We start from the raw sequence: 26454 nt of genomic DNA, 5'->3' as shown, positions 1-26454 counted from the left end.
GAAAGAGAGGGGTGTTATAATCTTACTTTAATTACACTTTTCTTTCTCAGGTTGCATTTCTGGATAGCCATGCAAAAAAAATAATTACTGGTCAAATACCAGTTGAATACATGAATATGTGATGACTTCCCTTAAATCCTATGTGTCTACTTTGCTACACTGATTGTGGCATCCTCAGGACATGAAAATCTAGGCAAGCAGTTCAAATGCAAGAAAAACAATCAGATTTAGGATTCTGTTTATAAACCCACGTAAGCAGATCTGAAATCTTTTTTGATGCACTTGATTCTTCTAAATGTAAAGCTGCCTATTTTTAAAGCATCAAAAACTGTTGACTTTGATGAAGGAAAGTGAAATCACTTTTCATATGCAAATAGAAATATCAACATTGTACAGGTATGGAACCTGTTATAAAGAACGCTTGGGACCTGGGGTCTTCCGGATAATGGATCTTCCTGTAAGTTGGATCTTTATACCTGAAGTCTACTAGAAAATCCTTTAAACATGAAATAAACCCAATAGGCTGGTTTTGCTTCGAATAAGGATTCATTATATCTTAGTTTGGATCAAGTACAAGCTACTGTTTTATTATAACAGAGAAAAAGTAATTTTTTTTTAAAACTTTGGATTATTTGAATAACATGTAGTCTATGGGAGCCATTCCGTAATTCTGAGCTTTCTGAATAACTGGTTTCCGGATAAGGGATCCCATACCTGTATAATGTTAATAAAATGCAGTTCATTTATACTATTTTAAAGCATTTTTGAAGAATTATTACATTTCTGTTATTCTGTATTATTATTACTGATTTTGTTACTTGTTTTGCCAAATAGAAACTACTGTATTTAGCCTCAAATAGGGAGCAATGTCTGTGGAAAGGTCTGAAGTCTTACTGAAAGTTTAAAGTTTAAAAGAGTAAATGTCTGTTAAAAATCAGATCTTCCTAAACAAACTTAACAAGTAACACAACTGACAATTGGATTTTTGCAGACAGATTAATGCCACAAGCAGCACTCTAATCATGCATGCTGCAATGATATTCTGATTTATAGACAGAACCTGGGTGATATGTGGCATCCTTTTTATTAATTACAATATCGATGGTGTTGAAAATAAGGTGTCTATATATACCGATGGCAGTTAATGCTATAAGTTTGCGAAAATCGGATCTTGAGTATTGCTAAATGGGGGGAATGTAATAAAAGATGCATTTGCCTAGGTCTTCTAACCTGAAGCAAACAGGTGTTTCTTTCAAACAGATGACCACTCCAGTTTTACTACATGCTGATTTGTTGCTATAGGTTACTAATGTAACCCTTTGTTGGTACACTTTGGTGCAGTTGCTATGGTGATCAGGTCACCTGAGTCTTTTTGCATGAAAAATACTGGGAACTGGGATTTACAATGCAGTGCCTCAGGGGAATTCCACTAGGAAAATAAACCACACAGTTTGCATTAACTACTATAACTTTTATACAGAAAGAAAACAGGCATCTAATACACAATGCACTCCTGCACTGGAGACATAACTATCTCATCATTAGGCATCACACTTCTCTCTAATACAGTCCTTTTTATTATGATAGTCCCAATCACATCTAAAGGAGTTAATGACCACACAGTTCAAACTAAATGTCCCTTCCTAAGAGCACTTATACCAGAGGTAGCACTACCTTTCCCAAAATACCTTTACCTTTGGACATTTACAGGTTACAAACAGGACCTGTCCTCACACTTAGACAGCCCCACACTTATATCCTTGCCAATATCCTCCCTTGAGTTGCTCACTCACCGGGTGCTCTCAGAGGCAGTCACACTGGAGATTACAGTCAGCTCTGGAGCAGGATTAATCTCAACAGTGGCACCTTTCACGTCCTGTGTCTGTAGCACCTTGGCAGGAAACAAGGTGGGCTCTCTCTTTACATCTTGGTGTCACATATGGTATCTCAAAACACAGAAGTAACGCCAAGGCCCAGGTCTCAGTTCACACTTCTGCCTATAACAGCCACCTTTTGCATTGGGAGGAACCTTCCGCTACTCTTATGCTGCCAGGTCTTAATGTGAGAGAACCAAGGTGAGAGTTCTGGGCAGACAATGGAAGCATGAATGTGACAGGAATGATGGGGAAACCATAAGCTTAGTCGTGGAACAGGCTGGATCAACACCAATCAGTGCAGTACAGAATTGGGAACCAGGAGAGAAGTCAGGACACAGGCCAAGGTCAAACCAAACAGTAATGCAGTACAAAGTCAAGATCTGGAAGAATGTCTACAACAGGCAAATGCATGCAGTGAATTAGCAGAGGTAAGGGACAAGCACGGGTCAAGAACAGAAAAACTAGACAAAAAGCATACCCAGGATCTATCAGAAAATAGACCTACATTGGGCAAAGGAATCAGGACATGCCCCCTTTAAATATTTACATTTTCCTGCTCTGCATGCGAAAAGATGCATGCGTATTGAAGCACTCGTCAAACCGAATGGACACACGACCGGAAGAGGATTGCACGCAAGTAGGAGGAAGGCAGGTGTCCCTGCTGCCTCCCAGGAACCCTTACACTTGGTCTGCACTCCTGTACAGCCTCGCACACACAATGGTTCTGGCTGGATTCTGCAGCAGGGGCGCTTTTATAAACTGTGCCAGTCCACCCTGTGCATGTGGCTGTAAACCCAGGCTCTTCCTTGATCATCCTCTTTTTCCCAGATGGGGCTTCCAGCCAATCGGTCACTTTCCTGCATGTAACAAAGGCTCAGTGATTTCACAGTCAGAACAGGGGAAAGGCACGTCTGATCCCCTTCACTAGGCCTGCAGCAAACTTTGATCCTTTTATTATGTTACATCAATAATGTTCAATTTTCAGTTCTGAGAGACGCAGGTGCAGTAGTACAGAACAGTATTGCTTCAACATAATGAAAATGGTATTAGAACTAACTGGATTAGCTGATGGCTACATTAGCTGTGTATAGATTATAAGTAGTCTACACATTGACTCTGATGACATTTAGTAAAAAAAAATAGGGTAATTGATAATGGGTATAACCACTACCATGACACACCACTTATATTACAGAGGCATATATAAGTACCTTAAGATGTAGTGGAGGTACAGGCATAGTTAGTTAGGCAGGGGCAGTGTAAATGTGACCCATGTTCATCAAGGAAGCTGTTACAGTATCTCTCATCAAGGTCCACAAACAGAAATAACACTGAACAACAGCATTCTTTAAATTAAAATAAAAGCCTTACTGAAGGAACTCTCCTCTGAAACAAAAAAAAAACATGCCCTGTTTTATGTATTTACAGCTGTTTTTTAATGTTTTTAAACCCTTCAAACATTTCATATTAATTTGCAGTAAGGTCTGCAGATTGTAGGGTATGAAAGGAAAACATTGCATGTTTTGGGTAATGGTAGTGCTGCCGGGGTTAAAACCCACATCTGCTGACTTCTTCTGCATTTTTGCTTGTTTGACTAAAAAGCAGTGACTGAACTGCTAAAAGTATACTTTGCAGACCCTAAATTATTTACAATAATCTTGCATTTAACAGAAACTATACAGTACAGTGCCAACAATGCAAATTCTACACTATATCAAGCAGCCGTGAAACCATGACCATATAACTTTTTGTGTGTACTAATGAAGACTAGTTTCATGGCCCAAAGCAGCAGGGGTGCTAGTTTGGCATTTAAATCAAGCTTGTGCCATGCAACTGCCTTGGAGGTATTGTTCCCATATCAGTTTGACATAGGGAGTCTCAAGCTCCCACCCCTTAACATTTTTTGCTGCCACTTTGTTTGTTTTATAAGTGGCTGAATTACTAGGTACAGGTGCAAATTTGCCCAGTGTTTATAAATGAGCCCCAATTGTGTGGAAGGCAATAGAATGATCTACCAACAGTGTAACAACACCCCCCGCCCCATAAAACCACGATTAAACTTTTATGTGCTGTGAATTGTAAAAGACACAATGACAACTTTCTAGTAAAGTATAAACTGCAGACATTCTCTACAGTAGTATAATTACAAGTCACTGAGCCCATTAATCACATTATTTTAGGGCACTTCAAACTTCAGGGATGTGTTTAATAAACCTATACTGAAATTCCATTTCAGTCAGGAACCTACTGGGTCCGCTTTACTTCTGGGTTCCCCAACAGCTACTGTTCTATGCCCCTCGCAGCACTGGACTGGGGGGTCCGGGCCCACTGGGACTGTAGCCACAGGGGTCCAGGGACCCTGCCCCAACAACAACCCCCCCTTCTGCCCCTGGGCCCCCGGTTCCCTGTCCCAGTTGCAACCCCCCCCCACATACCTTAGTTTATCATGTTGTGGCCAAGATTGGGGCCGGGGGAAGGCAAGGTTGCAGGTCTGGGTCCATCTGAGTTTTTTTTCCAAACCTGACCCCTTGTTTTGTTATCCCCTGGACAGCTGTGGGGCAACATTAGTCTGATAATATTTACACAGCAGGTCTTTCTATCAGTTTAGCTATTTTACTGACTGTGCATTCTAAAAGCATAATTGTGCCAGATAACTGCTTTCAATCTATATAAATATCTTCTAACTTCAAAAGAAACCAAAATGTGTTTTAAAGCATTTAGCTAAATATACCACAATATTTCAGATGCTGTATCCTTGTTTGTACCTAGCAGCTGCTGTTTGTTGGCCAGTAATAATCAACTAGAACACAATCTTCCAAATAGAAAACCTGCTGCCTCTGTTATGGAATTCTCTTTTGTCAAGCCTGTGATGTGCTTTGCTCCCTTGAAAAATGAAATGACATTCCCAATGAATCACGGGGAGAAGCTCAGAAATGCAGCCACCTCAGCTCCTGCAGATGTTAAAACATCACTTATTGTGATAGGATTAAAATATGGTTGGTTTATTATACTGTTTATTGATTATACCCCATGAATAACTTTATCAGACATCCATCTTGGATGCTATTCAGCAAACGAAATGACAGGATTTAATAAAGTTCAAAAGGGGCTTTTAAATTGTTGGAAATTGGGGGCGCATGCACGGTGCCATCAGGAGAAGACGCACCTGATGTGAGCTCCATATCTCAGCCCACTTAATATAGCAACCAAAGCTATAAAAGTTCCGCCACCAAGTCTAAACTATATTCAGGGTGACTGATAACATTATGCCACAGCAGGCGACCAAGAGAAGAGGGGCAGCGCTGAGCATGCATACGTTTTTTTCAGCAAAGGAGCCCAGGCACGCCTCCGCCATCTTTGCAGGCCTCACAAGATGCGGAGCTGACCTGATGCACTCCCAACCAGAACAACAGGGACTGTCCTCCGGGGTTTCAGAAACTGGGCAATCGTACGAGTGCCTTGGAGGACCGCACAGAGGAACTTGAAGCGGCTTTACATGTTGACAGTGACGCTATAGAATTCCAAAAGGAACAGATGGCGGCAATGGAGGAAAAGATTGAAGACCTCGAAAACAGATCCCGAAAGGCTAATATCCGCTTACGCGGGGTCCCAGAGACTGAGATGGACCTAGAGCAATTCACAATGAATCTCTTTACTACTTTACTCCCAGAGACACCGCCTGAGAGACTGCAGATGGTGAGAATACATAAGGCGTTAGCTAGGCCTCGCTCCACAGATACGCCTAGCGACATAGTCCGAAAACTACAGCATGATTGCAGGCGGCACGCCAATTTCCAAGGGACCAGGATAACAAGCTATCGGCTGATATCTACGCAGACTTGGCATCTACTACTCTGCAAAAAGGAGGAAATTACTCAGCTTCAGAAGGTACAGATCAAGTACAGATGGGGCTTCCCCTTTGCACTCCATTGGCCCATCAATAACCGATTGTATTCCTTTAAGACAACGGAGGCAGCCTTACATGTGTTGCAGAAAGAGGGCCTTCTCACTCTCTCACCGACACCATTAGCAGGGAGCAGTCCGAGACCTCAAAAAGAGTGGCAAGTGGTGGCTGGCCCACGCTCACCTTCTCACCTGGGTCGAAACTCCAGCATTCCCAAACCACAAAGGCTTCGATCCCAAATGATGCCTGATAGCAGGGAGATGCCCGGATAAGTATATTTTATACCCCATGTTTCTACACATTTATGCAGGATGCGTTGAGATTGTGTAAATGGGCTTGGGAATAGATGCTGCCCACATTTCCCAGCCCTGTGGCAACACTACAGAGACACTGTATGGCCAGGACATTTTCCCCAAATTTGGGGCTTTTTCTCAGGAACTCTATGTTTCATATAATATGGATATATATATTTTCATTTTAGGTTGATCCACTGTATGCACAATTGTTTATGGTACCTTTTGTATGTCTTTTACAATTTCTTCCCATTGCAGCTAATGCCTAACTTCATGTCCCTGAATGTTTGCCATACTTGTATAACATGTTATTAGTGTCAAGGATAGGTAGCGGGTGCTGTGGAGGCTGATAGGGAAAGGGCAAGTCCTTGAGGCAGGAGCTGTATGTGCCTAGGGAACACTTATAGGGGAGGAAGGAACAGGTTGATGAGGGTGAAGAGTCAGTCTGGATCAGGTACAGAGCAGAACAGGACGGAGAGGGCGAAGAACAGGACTGGACTAGGCTGGATGAAGAGGGCGACGACTCAGGACCGGAACAGACTGGATGGGACAGGACGGTGCGAGCGTAGATCAGATCAAACTGGGGATAGAGTGCAGAAGGAGACTGGAGCAGGATAGCAAGAGAGGGAGACTGGAGCAACAAGACAGGGTACAAGGCAGAGCAGGTCAGGAAGCAGGAACAAGATGAAGAGAGTGAAAGGTACAAGGTGGAACAGGAAGCAGAAATCAGGAACAAGCAAGGCAGGTCAAGGTCGGGAATGTACAAGAAAGGGTAAAGCAAGACAAGGACAGGCAGACAAGGCAAGGAGGAATAAGGGAAAAGGGGCAAGAGCTAGAACTACCTAGTTAGGGGCACTGCCGCAGTACTAGGGAGAAACAATGTAATGCTCTGGCAAGGAGTGTTCCAAGTGCTGCCCTTAAATAGGGAAGAGTCAGCCCTGATTAGCTGATTACAACTAGGCAGCAGCTGGGTTGGGGCTGGAGAGGCCAGTCAGGCTGCAGCTGGGCTGGGACTGCAGAGGCCAGGTTACACATAGCGAGCAACCCTACAGGCTGCTCACCTGGTCAAAGGGTTAAGGCATTGAGCCAGAAACCCAAAGGTCCCTGGCTCTAATCCCAGCAATACCTGACAATTAGAGACGATTGGCCGCCACTCCTGCTGTCTCCCACACCTAGGCCTATATCATTCTGCCTGTTATGCTCCCCTTTGCGGCGGGGTAATGTTTTGCTATAATGGTTTTTTCATAGGTCCATTCCATAATGGCATTTACAATAATCTCCCATAATGTAAAGTGGTTAAACTCTCCTCGGAAGCGTAGACAAGCATTCCAATGGTATGAACGTATACATCCAGATGTGATTTGTTTGCAGGAAACTCACTTCACTAGGCAGTCATTCCCTAAATTTTTTCATCGCCAATATTCCCGATATTTTTTAGCATCCACTCCCAAAAAGAAACAGAGGTGTTGCTATCCTGATCCATAACAACTTCCCGATTGTAGTAACGGACATAGGTGCCGATAAAGAAGGGCAGTACTTATCCATTGCTGGTACCATATTCGAAAAATCTATTAGGATAACATCCACCTATTCCCCAAATGCTACTCCCAAAGAATTCTTTAGCAAGTCAGCTAGAAAATTGAGTGCTCAACCCTTAGATGTGAACCTGTGGTGCGGAGATTTTAATTTTCCCTCTCTAGATAAATCAGTTGCAATACCTTTTCTTAAGGAGCCCAAGGCCGCTAGAACAACCAAAAATGTTCTCAACGCATCCCCATTTGTACTCCACACTAAGGCACGAGGATACACTTTTTATTTGGCCCCCCATAAACAATATTCTAGAATTGATGCTATCTTACTCAATATGGCAATGGTGCCCAACTTAAGTGATGCCTTTATTAAAGTATGTCCATGGTCAGACCATGATCTCATGGTAGCTAAGGTTATGATACAGGGTACTCATTCTAGATCCTCTAGGTGGCGCCTTAATGAGCGCCTACTCAGCGACGTCCAGGTCATGCAAGAGTTGAAATCTACACTTACTAATTATTTCAAGGAAAATATCACGGCGGATGTAACTCCGGACATTGTATGGGTGGCCCATAAGGCAACTATATGAGGATATCTCTCATACAATATGCGGCTAGGAAGAAAAAACAGGAAAAGGAAAGGTATAGCCATCTAGAAGCTTCATTACTTTCCCTGGAAAAGCTCAACCAAAATAAACCGTCATGTCACCTGGCTAAGCGTATTAAGGCAGTTAAACAGGAATACCTTACAAATGGAACAGGTAGATAAAGCCATTAGATGGACCAGGTTTAGGTATTATAAAAACTGTAACAAACCAGACACTTACTTAGTTAACCTATTACGAACTAAATCTCAGATTAATCAGCTACCCCATATTAAAACTGTGATGGGCACCATTACCTCTAATCCAGAAACAATCAGGGATACATTCTTGGACTTCTATAGGAAACTTTATGCACAAATACATAAGCCAGATTCTCATGGTATACAGAACTTCCTTTCTCAATATCCCTTACCTACATTCTCTAAATCAGGTATAGATACGTTAAATGCTGCAATAACAATGGAGGACATTGCCTATGCGATAAAGCACCTTAAAGTCGTGAAAGCACCGGGCCCTGAAAGCACCAGGCCCCTGATAGGCCTATGGCCTATCAGCTAAATATTATAAAGTATTTGCAATATAATAATTCCTCACGTTAAATCCCTTTGACCATATTCGGGATGGTAAATCCATCCCTCAGGAATTACTTTCAGCACATATCACACTGATCCCTAAACTGGATAAGGACCCCTTACAGCCAAAAAATTATTGCCCCATTTCCTTATTGAATATCGATTTAAAAATCTTAACTAGCATTCTAGCACGGAGGTTATCGTCTCTTTTGCCAGAAGTAATACATAAGGACTAGGTTGGATTTATTCCATTTAGACAGGCTGGAGATAATGTGAGGAAGGTCCTTAATATTATACAACATGCCAAATCTACCAAAACACTACTGGGCATATTAGCCTTGGATATAGAAAAAGCAATTGATTCCCTCGTCTGGCAATATCTTAGAGCAATACTTGGCTCTGTTGAGATCAGTGAACCCTTAACTACAATACTCTCAACGTATTACTCTACCCCGTCAGCCTCCCTGAAACTACCCACTTCTTCCCATCAAACTATTGCAATACAAAGAGGTACGAGACAGGGGTGTCCATTATCCCCAGCCCTTTTTGTCCTCGCAATGGAACCGCTGGCAGAGGCTATTAGGAGTAACCAGAATGTTAAGGGCTACACTATAGCTAATATAGAACATAAGGTATCCCTTTTCACAGAAAACTTATTGCTTACTGTTACACAGCCTCTAACCACCCTGCCCAACCTCCTCCAAATCATTCAAGAGTTCTCTAAGGTCTTGGGGCTATGACTGAACCAGGATAAGTGTGAATTTCTGCCTTGTGGCATTCCCAAGAGTACCAGTAAACTTATTGAGCTCAACTTTGGGTTCCAAATTAGAGAAAAATATTTGTCATATCTTGGTATACATCTCACTACTAATATAAACAATGTATAAAAGTAATTACCTTCAACTGTGTAGGAGACTGACACACGAACTACAGGAATGGAGGCTGAAACAGATTTCATGGATAGGGAGGATAAATTGTATCAAAATGATGACTTTGCCTAGGTTGTTGTATTATTTCAGACCTCCGCCCATTGCCATCTTGAGAAGGGATTTGATAAGTTTCAAACAAACACATATGGCCTTCATACAAGAGACCAAGGATCAATAAACAAATTATGTTTTTTCACAAGACTAGAGGAGGGATGGAAGTCCCAAATTTACTTCATTATTACAGAGCAGCACACTGTGCTCAAATTCCCCCGATACATGGAGGAGCTCACGCACCTTTGTGGGTGGCCATGGAGACAAACATGGTGCAACCTTTCTCACTACAGAACTTACTCTGGAACCCAAACTTAGATATAATGCTACAACTATGGAACATACTTAAATTCAAATATCGCTTGGCATCTAAACCTTCTGGACTGGTACCAATACATGGAAACACCCTTTTTCTGCCCCTGTCTGATTCAGCCTTTAACTGGTGGAAAGACAGAGGAGTGACATCCACTCATCAGCTTACTGATGGATCTAGGCCGCTACATATGGAGGAACTTATCCGGAAATATGAGGTCCCGACTACTGAAAGCTACCAGGCGATGCAACTTTGCCGCACATTTCTGAATAAAAATCTCTAGAACTTTTTTGGAAGCTACCTGTATGACCTCCCCGATGGGTAGACATGTTTTATCAGCCATTTATAGCCATCTAAATCATGCTGTTGTACCGGAGAAACTCCAACACATGCTGGACTGGGAAAAAGACTTGGGGAAAACGTTCTCCCCGGAAATATGGCTCAAAAGCTACCTGAGAATTTTCAAAGGGAGCTATAATGTACCATAGTGGAAACCTCGCTTAAACTTTTTCATAGAGCATAGTATGTTCCAGAGTGACTTCATCTTATATATATATATCCAACTATCTCACCTCAATGCTTTATAAACTGTTCAACTAGAGGGACGGTATGGCATACCTGGTGGAGCTGTCCTACAGCACAAACCCTATTGCAAAAGATATCTCGGGTATTATCTAAACTTTTCTATACCCCTATTAATCCATGTCCAGAAGACATGCTCCATGGACATAAGCTTGAAGGCATGAATCAATCGGCACAACATTTGACACAACATATCTGCATGGCAGCGAGGATTCATATTGTGGCACAGTAGAAATCACCTTGCCTCTCTTTCCTTAAAGTTTTGGAAAAGATAGAGTTCATACAAATTAATGAGCGTTTGAAATACCAAATTGATAGCCAGTTGGAGAAATATACAGAGATATGGGACACATCGATTCTTAATAGAGAGACTTTTACACTCTTATAAGTTGGAACAGGGCAATGGGCAGAGTTCATTTTATTAGAGAATATGTGAGTCTGATATCTGGGCTTTATGACAATAGCTTGCAGTTAAAGGTAAAAATTGTGAGTGAATGGTATACCTCGTACACACAGTGGATTGATTCCGTTTATTACTTGCTTTCTCCTTATCTTTTTCTTTTCTTTCTTTTTCTTTTTCCTTCTCTTTTTCCTTTCCATTTTATTGTACCTTTTCAATGGAAAAAGTTGAAATAAATAGAAAGTTTACAAAATTGTTGGAAATTTTGATAAATTCCTTATTTCTGGCAGGTAATTGTAAAGCAGTGCAAACATTTACATTAAAGTGCTGATTACTGGGTTAATTAAGCAGATCCCTTTCTGCATCATATGACTAATCACTAGTGGTAGGAAATCCAAAGCCCCAAGAAGTCATTCAGCCCAAAAGCTGGCCACACATGATGCAATTTCTTTTTACTTTGGCCATTTTCCAACTATAATTTCATTAGTATGTGCTAGCCCGTCTGCAAAATAATTCACGTCTGCTGTAGATAAAGAAACAATATACAGAATATACAGAAAAGGACGATGGTTTCCGCAATACGATGAATAACCGAAAATTCAGGTATAGTGATGAACAGTCTTGTGGTGATTGGTACGTACAACACAAATCTTGGATTGTAAAGTCCAGTGAAACAGGGACTGATGTGACTGGCTATATAATCTCTATAAAGCTCTGAAGAATATATCAGCATTATATAAATAAAGGTTACTATAAGCAGTATCAGAATGGGGTGTCCAGAGCACCCTCCACCTTCCTCCATGTGTACATGTTCTGTGTTGTTGCTGTGATCATGAGGGGAAGCCAGGGGCCCCAACACTAACCCCAGGGTCTCCCCCATAGTCATCAGGTCCTCCTCCAATACTGCACCCCCCCTACTTCTTCCACATGCACCCATGGTTCAAGGTGAGTCTGGGTTGATGTGGCCCATGAGGTCCGGGATCCACTGGGTTTTTTCCTGGTGTATCGCTGGCACAGTCCAACCCTGACTATAAATGAATCATAAAATGGACTGGTTTTAAATAACAGCACAAGGCCATCAACCCTGCTGCACTGCATCCCTGTTAATTCAATATAAATATATAAACATCAAAATAAATGATGCTTTCCATACACTGCTCCCACTAATGAGAAAGACTGTGAAATCCTCAAATTCTCCTGGAATTATCTGGTGTTTAAATAGCTGAGTCTGCTGCTGTTTGGGAAATAATTTGGGATAAATTGTATGATGTAACAAGTTCCATGTGGCATTTGTTTATATGAGGTGACACACTTCTAAAGGGTACATTAGCTAAACTTTGACATTTCATATGTGACGGTGTGGGTTTGTGGTTGCTAGCATCGTTTATCCATAGTACAGACATGAAGGGCTTTGAAGGCTGCTATTAAATTGCTCTGGGTACTCATGATTTTACACCATTTCCATAAAATGTGTCTGCACAGGTCCAAGGCTGCTGTTGAAGGCTGCTGTTGTTGACAAGAATAGAGCATACATTGATAACAAATGTCATTGCTTACAAACATACATTACAAGGATGAAGGACCAGTCAGGCTGAGGTTGCCCCTTGCTGTTCTTTAAAAGTGATCACACACATCTCTGCCACAAAAGGTACTCTGGATCATACATTTAGAAAAACTTTCAGTTGCATAAGGATAGAGTATATAAAAAAAATTAATCCCTATGAAGTATAGTTGAATACAAAATGTGGGCACCCCTTGCCAAATTCCATACTCAATTGTCAATTTTTTAAGTAAAAAGTCAGACAAAATAATGCAAAAACCAATGTGTTAAAAAACAACATATTTGCAAATGTTAATGCACAGTTACATTTTATATCACAAACTTTTCATAGGAAGAAAGAAAATAGAACAAAAGTTTGGACAGCCTTCCACTTATAGACAATGTCTTTGAAAGGTCAATGACCCTAATTACCTCATTAGGCCTTAATAGCAATTAATAGTGATGGGCGAATTTGCTCTGTTTCGCGAAACTGCGAAAAATTCGCGAATTTTTTTGGGTGGATTTTCACAGACGTTTCGCGAATTTATTCGCTGGCGGCGAATTCGCGCCTGGCGAATAAATTCGCCCATCACTAGCCATTAAGATTTGTCACCTATTGGCTATTGTGAAGATTAATAAAATCTCTGATACACCAAACTTTGGGCTGTTACTCAACAAGCCTCTTAAAGCCTCTAAGCAACTGAGTGAGGCTCTGGAAACAAAGCTAACTGATGTGATAAAGCAAGGAAAGGATATAAGATTGCAAAACACTTCAAGCACAAAAATTTGTAATGTCCATAATGTCATCATGAAATTGTAGTTAACGGAAACTGTGGAAGTCACGGCAAGATCTGGAAAAGCAAGAAAACTTTCAGAGAGAATGTCTAGATAGGAAAAGGCCAACTTTTTTATCACAGTTAAAGACCTGCAGGAAAATTTGGTTGGCTCAGGAATGGCGTTTCACCAAGTTGTGTCTACAAACATAGTCTGCATGAAGGATTAATCAGGAGAAAGCCTTTCCTGCAAACACACCACAAATACAGTATCTAGAAAGATGCCTTTTGAAAGGAAGTGCTGTGGACTGATAAAGTATATAAGTCTTTGGCCACAATCACCAAAGGTTTGTTTGCCGAATAAAAAGGAGCAGTTAAAAACTCCCTGCCAACTGTTAAGAATGGGAAGGATCCATTATGCTTTGAGATTTTGTGGAAGCAAGTTGCTTTATTTGTGGTATTCTGGGGAAAAAAACTCCTTTTACATTCAAAATTGTTATTCCTAACTGACTGTGTCAGAGTTTTCAACCTACCAAATCATCAGTTCAGAAGCATGAGACTTAAATATTAGGCTTTTTCTGCATCACTAATTACAATGACCTCCGGCATGGGCATGTGTGTTTACAATCAAAAACAATGGAAAATGACCTTATTTGTTACAAAGTTGCTATGAAACATACCTGTTCTGGTGCTCAGCTAAGACTTGGTAGATGCTAATTAGAAAAGTTTGGTTCTCAAAGCTGCCGAGGACACAGTCCTTGTATATCCGAAACTCTGCACCAGTCACTGCCTCTCCTTCTGGAATTTGGGATATATTAAACTTGAATTCTTTATGGTGCCAAAGACGTGGTGACAACTCCTTGCCATGTTCAACTAGAAAAAAAAGAAGACAATATTTTAGTATATATATATATATATATATATATATATATATATATATATATATATATATATATAAAATCAAACAGCAATTTCGACACTCTCAGGCCTTAGAAAGGGAAAAGATTATTTATTAAAATGAACTGATGTTTCGGCTAGCACTTTATCAAATTGAAAAACATTTACTGCTGTGCAATAATTAGATAATTAGACCAAAGTAAGACATTGGCGCATGCGCAGTTGGAGCAATTTTCTCTTTTGCGACAACTGAGCATGTGCCAAAAGTCACGGAAATTGCCGATAGAAGACCTGAAGATTACCGAAGCAGCTGAAGATGTCGCCCTGTGAGCTGCGCTGGACAGAATCTGCACTGAGTGGTAAGTAAAGAGTTAGGGCCATTTAGCAAAGGTACTACTTAGGCTGGGGGGAGCAGGGAAGGGAGTCTATGTAGGGTAGGGGGGTAGAGGATTATAGTAGCAAGGGTTTGTTTCTCCTTCAAGGAAAATGGTACTGCAGTCTACATTAGCTCACAACAGATCATGGCAGTGGTGGAACTACCAGGGGAGCAGGGGGTGCAAGCGGCCAGGGCCCACACCCCCTCAGGGCCCCCCGGGCTGTACGGAGGGGGGCGGGGGCCTGGCTGCCGTCACGCACCAGGGCCCGCCCCCCTCTAGTTACGGTACTGGATCATGGAGTCTGTCCTGGGGGGTCTGTGTCAAGGCATGGGGACGTTGTCATCATATATCATTAAAGGAGGGAGAATCAGCTGCAGCAGTTGCTATGGACTACTATTAGTAGCAACTCCCTACCTTGTCAAAATGCCAGGCCAGAATATACTAAACATAAGAAGATAGAAAAAGTGAGTGGAAAAAATAAAATTACCACTTGTGCAATGAAATACTCAAAGTTAACAACACAGAGCAGAATGAGAACTGTGCAAGAAAAGGAAAAAAATAAATTTTTTAGCATCAACTTCAAGAGACATACAATTATAGTATGTCTAAGGTGCAACACATATTTTAATTTACTATCCAAATTATGTGGATAGCCGATAAATTCAGAATTTTTATAATCATAATAGAGGGCGCACCAACTAACAGGTGAAAATAGCATAGGATTTTACATGGGGTCTGCCACCTATTATATATTAACAGGACCTGGGCATGTAAGTAGTCCATTAATAAACTGGGGCATATGACAATATAATACAAATAGACAATGAGTACAGAAAATATACAACTCTATCAGCGGACAAACAGACTGGGGGTCCATATGTGGCATGGCATGGGGTCAGCCACCTCTTACATATACAAGACCCTAATTGGTAGTCCACTATACAGGGGCAAATAACACCACATAGGTCCAAAAAACATAAGAATAAAATAATAAACAGAGACAAGGGAAAAGAAGAGAGAAGAAAATAAATATAACTTAATTCATATCTATCAGTGTCAGAGCCAGCTATAAAGCACCCACCACAAGGAATGTGCAAAACCCCAAAAAGCTATACCCATGCCAAATTGTAACCCCCATATCACAATTCATATATATATATATATATATATATATATATATATATATATATATATATATATATATATATATATATATATATATATATATATATATATATATATATATATATATATATATACAGTCGGCCCAGACCTTCTCCTGGCTGACCAGCTTTTGATGCCGCCGTGCAGCGTTTTTTTACGTATGCGCATGGTTCTGTGTTTTTCGATCATGTGCGCAGGGAGTTTAGAGGTCGGGGGCCCCCGGGGACTGCAAGGAGGACCCTTTATTTTGCAGCCCCAGTGGGCCCCAAGGCTCCAGTGTGACCCTGTATTTAAATAATATAAACATGTTTATGTAAAGTCAGGAGATTGTCTAGAACCTTCAATAGTCCCAGTTTCTCAAACATCTGAAAATTTCTCCTTGGTTTAAAGAGAACTTAAGGACTCCTTTTTGTTATGCATTTTATGCACGTTTAAATGTAGGTTTTGCCCGCAAATAAAAGCATTTGCTAAAGATTCCATTATATTCTGCCGGGCTGTACTCATGAGCGTTTTGAGTTGCATTTTACTCTATTTGAGTTTCAGTGCGTTTGTTTAAATACAGCATGCTGGGTTTTCCTGCACTTGGCTTGTGTACAGCTATAAATAGAATAGAGGGTTGCATTTGGAACAGAAAAAAAACATGCTTAGTTGTGTTTAAATGCAATATATGCATTTTTCTCGCTCAGCATGCGTTTGCAAAACAAATGCCCATGTGTAAAAGCCCTAAGTGTGACAGACAGTAATTTGTGTTCATTTTTAATTTTTGAGGATTTCAAATTAGTTGAATATGCTTATTCAAAAACTTGAGTGGCTTGGTTGATTTCTTGGACAAGAATAATATCCAAAGCTATAGTGACCAGAAGAACTACAGTTAGTAATTAATTCAGACTTATATTAGATTGCAGCATACAGTTATAGTGATGACCACTAAGCTTAGCTTTTCGACAATAACCCAGAGCACAGTGATCATGGGCATTCTCACCAACCCCCAAAAATCAGAAAAGAAGGAACTGCTGTAGAAAAAGTTTGAAGGCATGGACCTTTACAGTTTTAGGGGCGTTGAACCTATGGGTTGGTACAGTAACTTACAGCATGCAGCATTCCTTGCCTTACTGATTTTCAGTCTGTAGTTCTCCTTTAACCGTTTAACTATAAGATGTTTAAAATAATGAAAAGAAATAACAAACTACTGTATTTGATTCCGAGTGAAAGAGTATAATCTGCCACACTTTCAGCAGGTTTTATGCACTAGGATCATATTAGACACCCTACAATACGTCCCTTGACCTATCAGACATACCTGTAGTGGAGAAAGTGCTTGTTTTTCCAAATGAATTAACTCATAGATTATTTTGCCAATGGAACACAGTCAGGCTTCTCTTTACTACTGGTGAAAGTGATCCCTGCATGGAGAACATTCCACAGATCCTTCCTACTGTTACACAGATGCCTGGAACACACAGATTTGCAATGCTCTGCAACTTTGTTAAACAGCCAAAGAGAATAGGCTGTTCAAAAACAGTGCATTATTATTATCTTTGGCTGGCATGTTTTCTTTTTGTTAAGGGTAATACAAAACATACAATATAAGCCTGTTTTACTGACATGTCCATATTTTGACAGTATTTTTAAATAACATAATTTGCTTTAAAAATACAGAGACTATCACCCTGACCAAGTTGGTTTTGTTCCAGGCCGTCAAGCAGCGGACAGTATTCGTAAAGCAATAAACTTAGTCCATTTAGCGCCAAGAACAACCTCATCTTCCCTTCTAGTCTCCTTGGACGCGCAAAAAGCGTTCGATAGATTAGACTGGACATACATGTTTGCAGTCCTAGAAAAGGTGAATCTCCCTACGCCATTCCTTCAGGGACTTAAACAGCTCTATACAGCACCCTCGGCTAGAGTATCTATCATGGGCCTCCAATCAGACCTCATCGAAATTAAGGGGGGTACACATCAAGGGTGCCCAATGTCCCCATTAATATTTGCTTTATCGCTAGAACCTTTAGCCCACGCTATCAGACGCAACCCTAACGTTAAAGGCTTTCAACTAGGGGATAAAGAGTACAAAATCAACCTCTTTGCTGATGAAATCTTACTGACCTTGACATCACCCCAATCTACTCTACCTAACCTCCTACAACTACTGGAACGCTTTCAAAAAATCTCGGGCTACAAAATTAATCCAACAAAATCTCACGCCCTCCCCCTGCAAATGTCTGACTCAGAACTAAAACTAATGCAACTTAACTTTGACTATAAATGGGACACTAACTCCCTTGCATACCTGGGAATCCATCTAACCCCTACATATGACAGACTATACACAGCCAACTACCCACCACTAATAGATAAGCTCAAAAAAGACTTAGCCACCTGGCATACATACAATCTCTCGTGGTTTGGCAGAATAGCGGCGGTCAAAATGACGCTGCTACCGCGTCTTTTATACTTATTTAGAACTCTGCCAATCCACTTCCCTGAGAAAATGGCCACATCTTTACAGAAAGCTATATCCAACTTTGTATGGGGAGGCAAACGCCCGCGCATTAAAGCGACTATTATGACAAAACCCAAATCGGCGGGAGGCTTAGGAGTTCCCCATGTATATCGGTACTATATAGCAAGCAGACTGGAGGCTATGGTCAACACGCATACGCATTCGGGAGAGCCCTGGAAGGAAATAGAAAATTATTATGCAGCCCCTTTGAATCTAGCTCACCTTTTTTGGATGCCCAAGAAAACCAGGAAGACCCCCCCGGATCTCATGCCTACATCGCGTCAGGCACTAGACTTATGGGACAAAATAGCATTCAAAATGAATCTAAGCTCCCCCACCTCCAGATGGATGCCCATTATAATGAACGTATTTTTCTCCGTTTTAGCAGTCTCTATGGAACCTGTGCTAAATCTTGTACCCCTACCCTCATTTCTTCTTTCCTCCTATACCCACCCTCCCCCCCTACTGGTTTGACGTATGATACAAAAATACAGAGACTATGAGAAAATCTGTTAAAATTCAGACTAAAATCTAGCCATGCGCCCAAAATATAGCAGTACAGAAAACAATCAACTGTACATGACATTACCATGTAGCAAAATGTTATTCTTGACAAAGGAAGGGTTATGCCCCAAAATGTTCAATTTTATCACAAGCCAGCCTGTGGCTCAATAAAATTGTCATGTGAGTACCGTTCCTGCTGTTACTCAAAATAATGCAACAATTTAGCATCACGTAATATGCTATCCTATACTAAGGGGGTTATTTATCTCAATATCGGTCCGAATTTATCTCAATATCGGCTGCAGCAAACTCCGATCTAAACCGCTCGGTTATTAAATTTTCCCGAAAATTTGCTTTGCAGGAAAAGCTCAGATTTTCACTATATTTTCGTGAATTTTCCCCCGAAATCTCCGAAAACATTGTGAAATTGCCCGAAACCCCCGACACAACCAAAAATCAATGGGACTGTACCCATTGACTTTTATGCAACCTCGACAGGTTTGAGATGCCGTGTTTTTATATTCTGGCTTTTTAGCCCTCGGGTTTGATCAATTCCGAAAAATTTGTGATTTTTTTTAAAAGTCTGATTTTATAAAAAAAATCTAAAATTTTTCAGATTTCGGGGAGTTTTGGGTATTCGAAGCTTAGTAAATAACCCCCTAAATGTGACCTGACAGCTGTTAAAACATTTTCAGATGTCTACAAACTATGATTTTAGCATGTTATCGAATGACCAATTCTAAGCAACTTTTCAATTGGTCTTCATTTTTTGAAATAATTTTTTGATTTGCCTTTTTCTTCGGACTCTTTCTGTCAAGGCCTAGCTGCACTAATATGTAGGGGTCAGGACCAAGGAGGAAGCTGTAAGAGGGGTTAAGAGATTTCATAGTCGTATCCAGGCAAAAAGGTCAGGGCAGGCAGAGGAAAACTTGATCAGGAACAAAGCTGGAGTTCAGGGACCCATGAATCAAGCACGAAAAGAATTTTGGAGCACCCAGGAGCTTTACAAAGAAATACCTATTTACAGGCACTTTTTTATTTCACATTTTGACGCTGATATGTGGCGTGATGATCTCATGCTTTGCGACATCATAACATAATAAGGTGACGTCATACACTTTCCTGCTTTTAAATGGGGGTCACTAACCCCACCTAAAAAACAAATGCTATGTAAGACTACAAATGCATTATTATTGCTCCTTTTTATTCAGACCCTCTCCTATTCATATTTAAAGTGATACTGACACTAACATTTTTCTTTTCAAAATGTTAATCTACTTTTAGTTACTTATAGGTCATGTTGATTGTTTTTAGCTGATAGTTCTGCTTTTGTTAGTAATTGTTCCAAAACCTGACTGTTTTGCCAACCTGAATGTCTCTTCTTAACCTGTCAGTTGGAGTTTCTAATGCCAACGGACTACTGCTGCACACATATGACAGCCCCCTCATAGAGGAACAGGGTAGTAAGAAAGGTAATGTAAAAGCATCAGGCAAATACTTTTATGGCAAATTATAAATAGCATTCAAAGACAATGTTATGATAGATAATAAAAAAGGTTGTATTCTGTTGTCAATATCTCTTTAAGTCTCCTATTCAAATCACTGCATGGTTGCTAGGGTAATTTGTACCCTAGCAACCAGTTTGCTGAATCTGCAACCTGGAGAACTGCTGAATTAAAAACAAATAATATTGTCTCCCCGAATTTCACTCTCTACATCATACTAAAAGGTAACTCCAAGGTGAACAACCCCTTTAAGATACTCATTGTCAGTGCAATCTCAGAATGGCCAGCTTTTGTTTATAACTAAGACCTTGTATATTAGCTTTTTACACAATATCATTAATAAGAACTTTGTGACTTTTAAGGCAGGAAACATTCTCTTAATGAATATGACCAATATGCTGTTTTTATAATACTATATAACATGTTTAATAATCATATAGTATAGAAATCAGCAATATACTGAGTTTAAGCAATTATTAGAGAATTTAATAAGAAGGTTGTTTCTGAAGAACTTCAGCATTTTCCTGTGGTTTATTTTCTGTGCATCCTACAAACACAAATTACCACTGTTTTGCCAAAGCTGGAACTGTCTAGACCAGTGATCCCCAACCAGTAGCTCACAAGCAACATGTTGCTCACCAACCACTTGGATGTTTTGGTTTTTTTTGGTTTGGTTTTTGGTCTCCTGTTGGCTGCCAGTCCACATAGTAGCTACCAAATAGCCAATCACAGCCCTTATTTGGCTTCCCAGGAACTTTTTGCATGCATGTGATGCTCCCCAACTCTTTTTATTTTTGATTGTGGCTCACAGGTAAAAAATGTTGGGGACCCCCGGTCTAGAGACTACTCAGCCCTATTTATCTACCTTTGGTTCATGTCACTGTCCCTCACACTTTCCATTACAGTAGATTCCTGATTTTACATTCCTGGATTTTACATTTCCCTAAAATTGATGCTGTTTTGTTGCTGTCCCATTCAGGCAAGCTGAGTTTTTTCATTCCTGGATTGAGCCTTTTTTTCTCGAATTTACACCAATTTAATTTGGTCACCTGGAAAATGTAAAAATATTGGGTTTCTACTGTATTTTCATAATCTATCCACCCATTTGAGCCTACCTCTTTGCCCTGTTATAATACATTGCCTGCGTGCTGCCACTAGAGGCATTCCTTTAGCTTTGCTCTGCATTAAACATGATATACTCTGTATTTTGTACTGCCTGAGTAAAATGTATAGTGATAATTCCATTGGGCTGCAAATCTAAATCATAACAAATGCAGCAAGAATGTCAACAACTGTGGGATGAAATTTCTTGAATTTTATGTGCCAAAATTTACGTTATGGAAGTATAAATAAGAAGCAGAAAGAGTAGATCATTACTGTGTTCAGTTCCATTCCTTAATCATTTCTGTAAAGGTTTTTTACAATTGCTACTGTGGCGCACAAAACATTAGGTAAATGCTGGTTTTAAAAAGTGCTTTTTAGACATTCATAAAAAACACAACACAGGATGATAGAACTTTGGTCTAACTGTGGTTTACTTTATGGAAATGATCTGGGTAACATTTTTTGGACAAATAATTGCAAATGCAAAAGGTATGGGTTCATTGATGTACATGATAAGCAGATAGCCCTGTTAAATATTCTTCAGTGCTTTACAAGCAGGGCTGTTGTTGGTTGCAGCAAATGACATTTCATGGAATTGGGAAGAATTGATATTTATTTATTGATGCACAAATGATATACAATAATAGACAGAGTTCTAAAACTGATTATCTTCTGTAGCCATGTAATCCAAAGAGAGGTCCTGTTGGTGAAACCATCGTTTTTATCACTCCAACAATAACATGAACTATGGAACTGCATAGAATACATGGCAGAAAACTTGCATGGCTATTTCCTTATAATGGAAGGTTACTTAATATGAGGAGCATCCTGCAGCCACTGGATAGCACTCACGTTGATTTGTGAACAGTGGCCCTTTTATGAGGATCAACCACATTTAAAAGGCGTTAAGCAAGCAGAAAAAGTCAGGTGTAAAAAGCAGCAGCAGGCCACAATGAATTTTAAATAAAACAACTCAGATGCAGTTGAACTGCATATTTTCAGCTTTAATTCAGTGGGTTGAATAAAAAGATTGCATAAAAATGTGAGGCACTAAAGACTTTTTTTAAACACAATCACTTCATTTCAGGGGATCAAAAGCAATTAGACAAATTAAAAAACTGAAAATAAAATGTTCATTTCTAATACTTGGTTGAAAACCCTTTGCTGGCAATGACAGCCTGAAGTCTTGAACTCATGGACATCACCAGATTCTGGGTTTCCTCCTTTTTAATGCTCTGCCAGGCCTTTACTGTAGCGGCTTTCAGTTGCTGTTTGTTTGTGGGCCTTTCTGTCCTAAGTTTAGTCTTCAACAAGTGAAATGCAGCTCAATTGGGTTCAGATCAGGTGACTGACTTGGCCATTCAAGAATATTCCACTTCTTTGTTTTAATAAACTCCTGGGTTGCTTTGGCTGTATGTTTTGGATCATTGTCCATTTGTATTATGAAACACCTCCCAATCAATTTGACTTCATTTAGCTGGATTTGAGCAGACAGTGTCTCTGAACACCTCAGAATTCATTTGGCTGCATCTGTCCTGTGTCACATCATGAATAAACACTAGTGTCCCAGTGCCACTGGCAGCCATGCACGCCCAAGCCATCACACTGCCTCCGCAATGTTTTATACATGATGTGGTATGCTTTGGATCATGAGCTGTTCCACACCTTCTCCATACTTGTTTCTTGCCATCATTCTGGTAGAGGTTGATCTTGGTTTCATCTGTTTTTACACAACGGTGAAATTTCTCAGATGGGTTTTTTCTGTTTTTGCAGCTTAAGAATGGCTTGTCTCACCTGCATGGAGAGCTCTTTTGACTGCATGTGGTCTGTTCACAGCAAATTCTTGCACATACAAGCACCCCCCTGTCAAATCAACTCCAGGGTTTTTATCTGTTTGACATAACAAAGGAATTGCCCACACCTGCCCATGAAATAGCCTTTTAGTCAATTGTCCAATTACTTTTGAGCCCCTGAAATCAAGTGGTTGTGTTAAAAAAAGGCTTTAGTTGCTTTTTTCATGCAATCTTTTTGTTCAACCCACTGAATTAACACTGAAAGTCTGCAGTTCAACTGCATCTGATTTGTTTCATTTAAAATTCATTGTGGTAATGGACAGAATCAAAATTAGAAAAAAGTTGTCTCTGTCCAAAGATTTATGGACCTAACTGTATATATAGGTATTTGACAGAGTACAGTAAGGAGTGAAGTTAAGGCAGGTGCTACGTCCTGACATCAGGAAGATGCCAATACCAGATACAGCTTCCCCAGGTTAAAAGAGAACTAAATCTTAATTAAAGAAGTAGTGTTGAAATGTACATTATGCTTCTGGTTTCTGTACCAGCCCAAGGCAACCACTGCCTTTTAGAAAAAAAGATCTGTGACTCTGAAGATTCTTCAGTAGCTCCCCATCTTATTTCCTGCTGATTCATTGCACATGCTCTATGCTGCTGTCAATTACTGAGCTCAGGGACCAACTCACAATTTACTGAATATATATAACATAAATGTCAAAATATGAGGAGTATTATAAAATAATTCACATTATTGGGTACATGGCAGCTCAGAAACCAGCATAATTAGCATCAGGCCTTAATAATCAGCCCTGCTGTAGCATCAATTTATATTACAAGCCAAACTCATTTTATGCTTGATAATTTATGACAACTCCTAAGCTTAGCTTCTCAACAGCTGCTCAGAGTCCACTGAGCATGTGAGGCCTGGATCATTACTACTATAGAGATGCTGAATCTTTAGGCTGGTTCAAAAAATTCAGCATCCAGTATAAAATATGGCATTGATAGCCATACTCATTTTTAGGGTTTAGTTCTCCTTTAATTCATAATGTTCAAATGTTGAAATATAGTTTTATAATTAAATATAGCATGTTCCTTTAGCAATGCAATTGAGACAAGAAAGCGAGAGGTATATGAGAGTTATAATTATTTTAATTAGGAGATAAAGTAAGCCTGGGCAATAGTATTCTCTCTCATTCCTCTTAATTGGATAGTTGTATCCAATGGAGCTCCTTTCGTTTTAGAAAAGTAGTCAAAATATTTCGTTGAAAAAACTGAAAGGTAAATGAAACTAAAGGAGTCATTCTCGATTCAAATACTAGAGCACTGAGGGGTACACAATCATGCCAATTAGAACTCATGTTACACATAATTTACATTTAGAACACTGCTGAACTTTGCACCTTATGAGAGATTTTGAAAGCTATGCAAGTTGGGGGCAGGGTGCAGGTGAAAGAGGGGATTCTGGCCCACTCCTAATGTCTACAGTGCTTTTATTGCAGCGGCAATATATTCTATTGGACGGTGCAGGTCTCCTAATAAACTGTATTTGGCATATTCTTGATTACTGAAGTTGTTACACAGGTGGCACTCTTTAAAAGAAGACTAGGGATGTAGCGAACCGCCGATAATGTGTTCGCGAACGCCGTTCGCGAACACCGGCAAAATTTGCGAACAGTTCGCGAACAGTTCGCGAACTTCGAACATCCGAAAATCGTTCGATTCGAACGATCGAAGGATTTTAATCGTTCGATCGAACGATTTTCGTTCGAATCGAACGAAAATCGTTCGATTTTAGCGATCGAATGGTCGAATGATCGAACGATTTTGACGTGAACGCCTATTGGCGAACGTCGCGCGACGTTCGCGAACTTGCGGCGGACGCGAACAGCCGATGTTCGCGCGAACAAGTTCGCCGGCGAACAGTCCGCGACATCCCTAAAGAAGACATAATCGTTCATAAATGCATAATATTTCCAAATGGATTGCTTCCTTGTTTCAATGCAAACTCTCAGATAATATCTCTGCTAATATTGATAATAATAATCTCTCTGATAACAATTTTGGAAGTCCTTGGCTGGAAATGGCACCTCTCATTTCATCCAGTAGTAGATGATACCACAGTAACATTCAGTGCATGAAGTTCAAATGCTGCTCGATTGTGTTCAAATTATTAACCCTATACCAGTGGGGAAACCCCACTATGTGTGGGGGTTAAATGTTTTTCCTTCTGACCTCAGAAGAGAGCAATGGTTGTCTGCATTTAATTTTCAAACCACATTTCATCCTTTTCCGCCTGCACATGACCACAAAGAAAAACAATGTTCGTGCTGCACATTCTTTTCTGATTCTTTTGGGTTCATTGTTGGTTTCTGTTAGGAACAGCACTTGTTCATGTAGCCAGAAGTATGGATGTTCAGTTTTATAGGTCCTCACACAAAGAGAACTGCCATTAAGGTCTCATTTATGTTTTTCTCTCCAGTCCAATCAACATAACATGGAGATTTTTCTCTAGTGTTAACATGTGTCAACTTGTATTTATTCTTGTTCATAGCGCATCTACTCCATTCTGGCAAATGCCTCAGTGTCTTTAAGACTAACTTGACCTTTACCGTATTGTTTAAAGGGTAGGCACTCAGTACTCAAGGCAGCAGTAGTAAAAACAGATCTTTATTGAAGTACAAGTATGTAAAACAGCCATACTCGTTTCGTGTTCTCACAACACTTAATCATAGTCTATGATTAAGTGTTGTGAGAACACGAAACGCTGTTTTACATACTTGCGTTTTCATTAGACAGTCAGATCAATGTAGTTGTAACATGCGATTTCTCCTTCACTTCCGTTATATGTAAAACATCCGGCACGTCGCATGCATTTAGTCATGTAGTCCTGCCCTTAATGTCAACAGCAACATGCTAAATAGATAACCCAGTTAATTAACAGGTGCCAGCCATAAGCACAATACTAAATGATACTTGCGATATTCGTGGAGGAATCTTTTTCTATTGCTCAAAAATTCCACAGAGACCTGACAAATATGAAAAAAAAAAATCATGAAAAAGAAAAGAACTGCAGCTGTCTGGAAAGTAAATTAACATCTGTAAAGAGCCACAATCCACCTACACCAAAATCAAGAGGAATCTGAAAGAGAGATTTTCTTGAGGTCTGTGGGGACATAGTTGTAAAAGTCATATTTCAGCACTACTCAACTGTTTTCTTACACTCTTTCGGGGAGGAA

The 26454-nt window shown here is 40.1% G+C and overlaps 1 protein-coding gene across 1 annotated transcript in view; it reads right to left on the bottom strand.

Annotated features, from left to right (window-relative positions):
* bmp6.S (bone morphogenetic protein 6 S homeolog) overlaps positions 1-26454 on the bottom strand; it is a 91293-nt gene that overhangs the window by 25465 nt on the left and 39374 nt on the right. Inside the window, 1 exon segment of the mRNA NM_001095921.1 lies at positions 14049-14241. Within this exon segment, the coding sequence (NP_001089390.1) occupies positions 14049-14241 (193 nt within the window).

The sequence above is a fragment of the Xenopus laevis genome, chromosome 6S, assembly GCF_017654675.1.
Source record: "Xenopus laevis strain J_2021 chromosome 6S, Xenopus_laevis_v10.1, whole genome shotgun sequence".
Lineage (NCBI taxonomy): Eukaryota > Metazoa > Chordata > Amphibia > Anura > Pipidae > Xenopus > Xenopus laevis.
The sequence above is the reverse complement of the archived record's forward strand: the minus strand, read 5'-3'. Positions and strand labels throughout refer to the sequence as shown.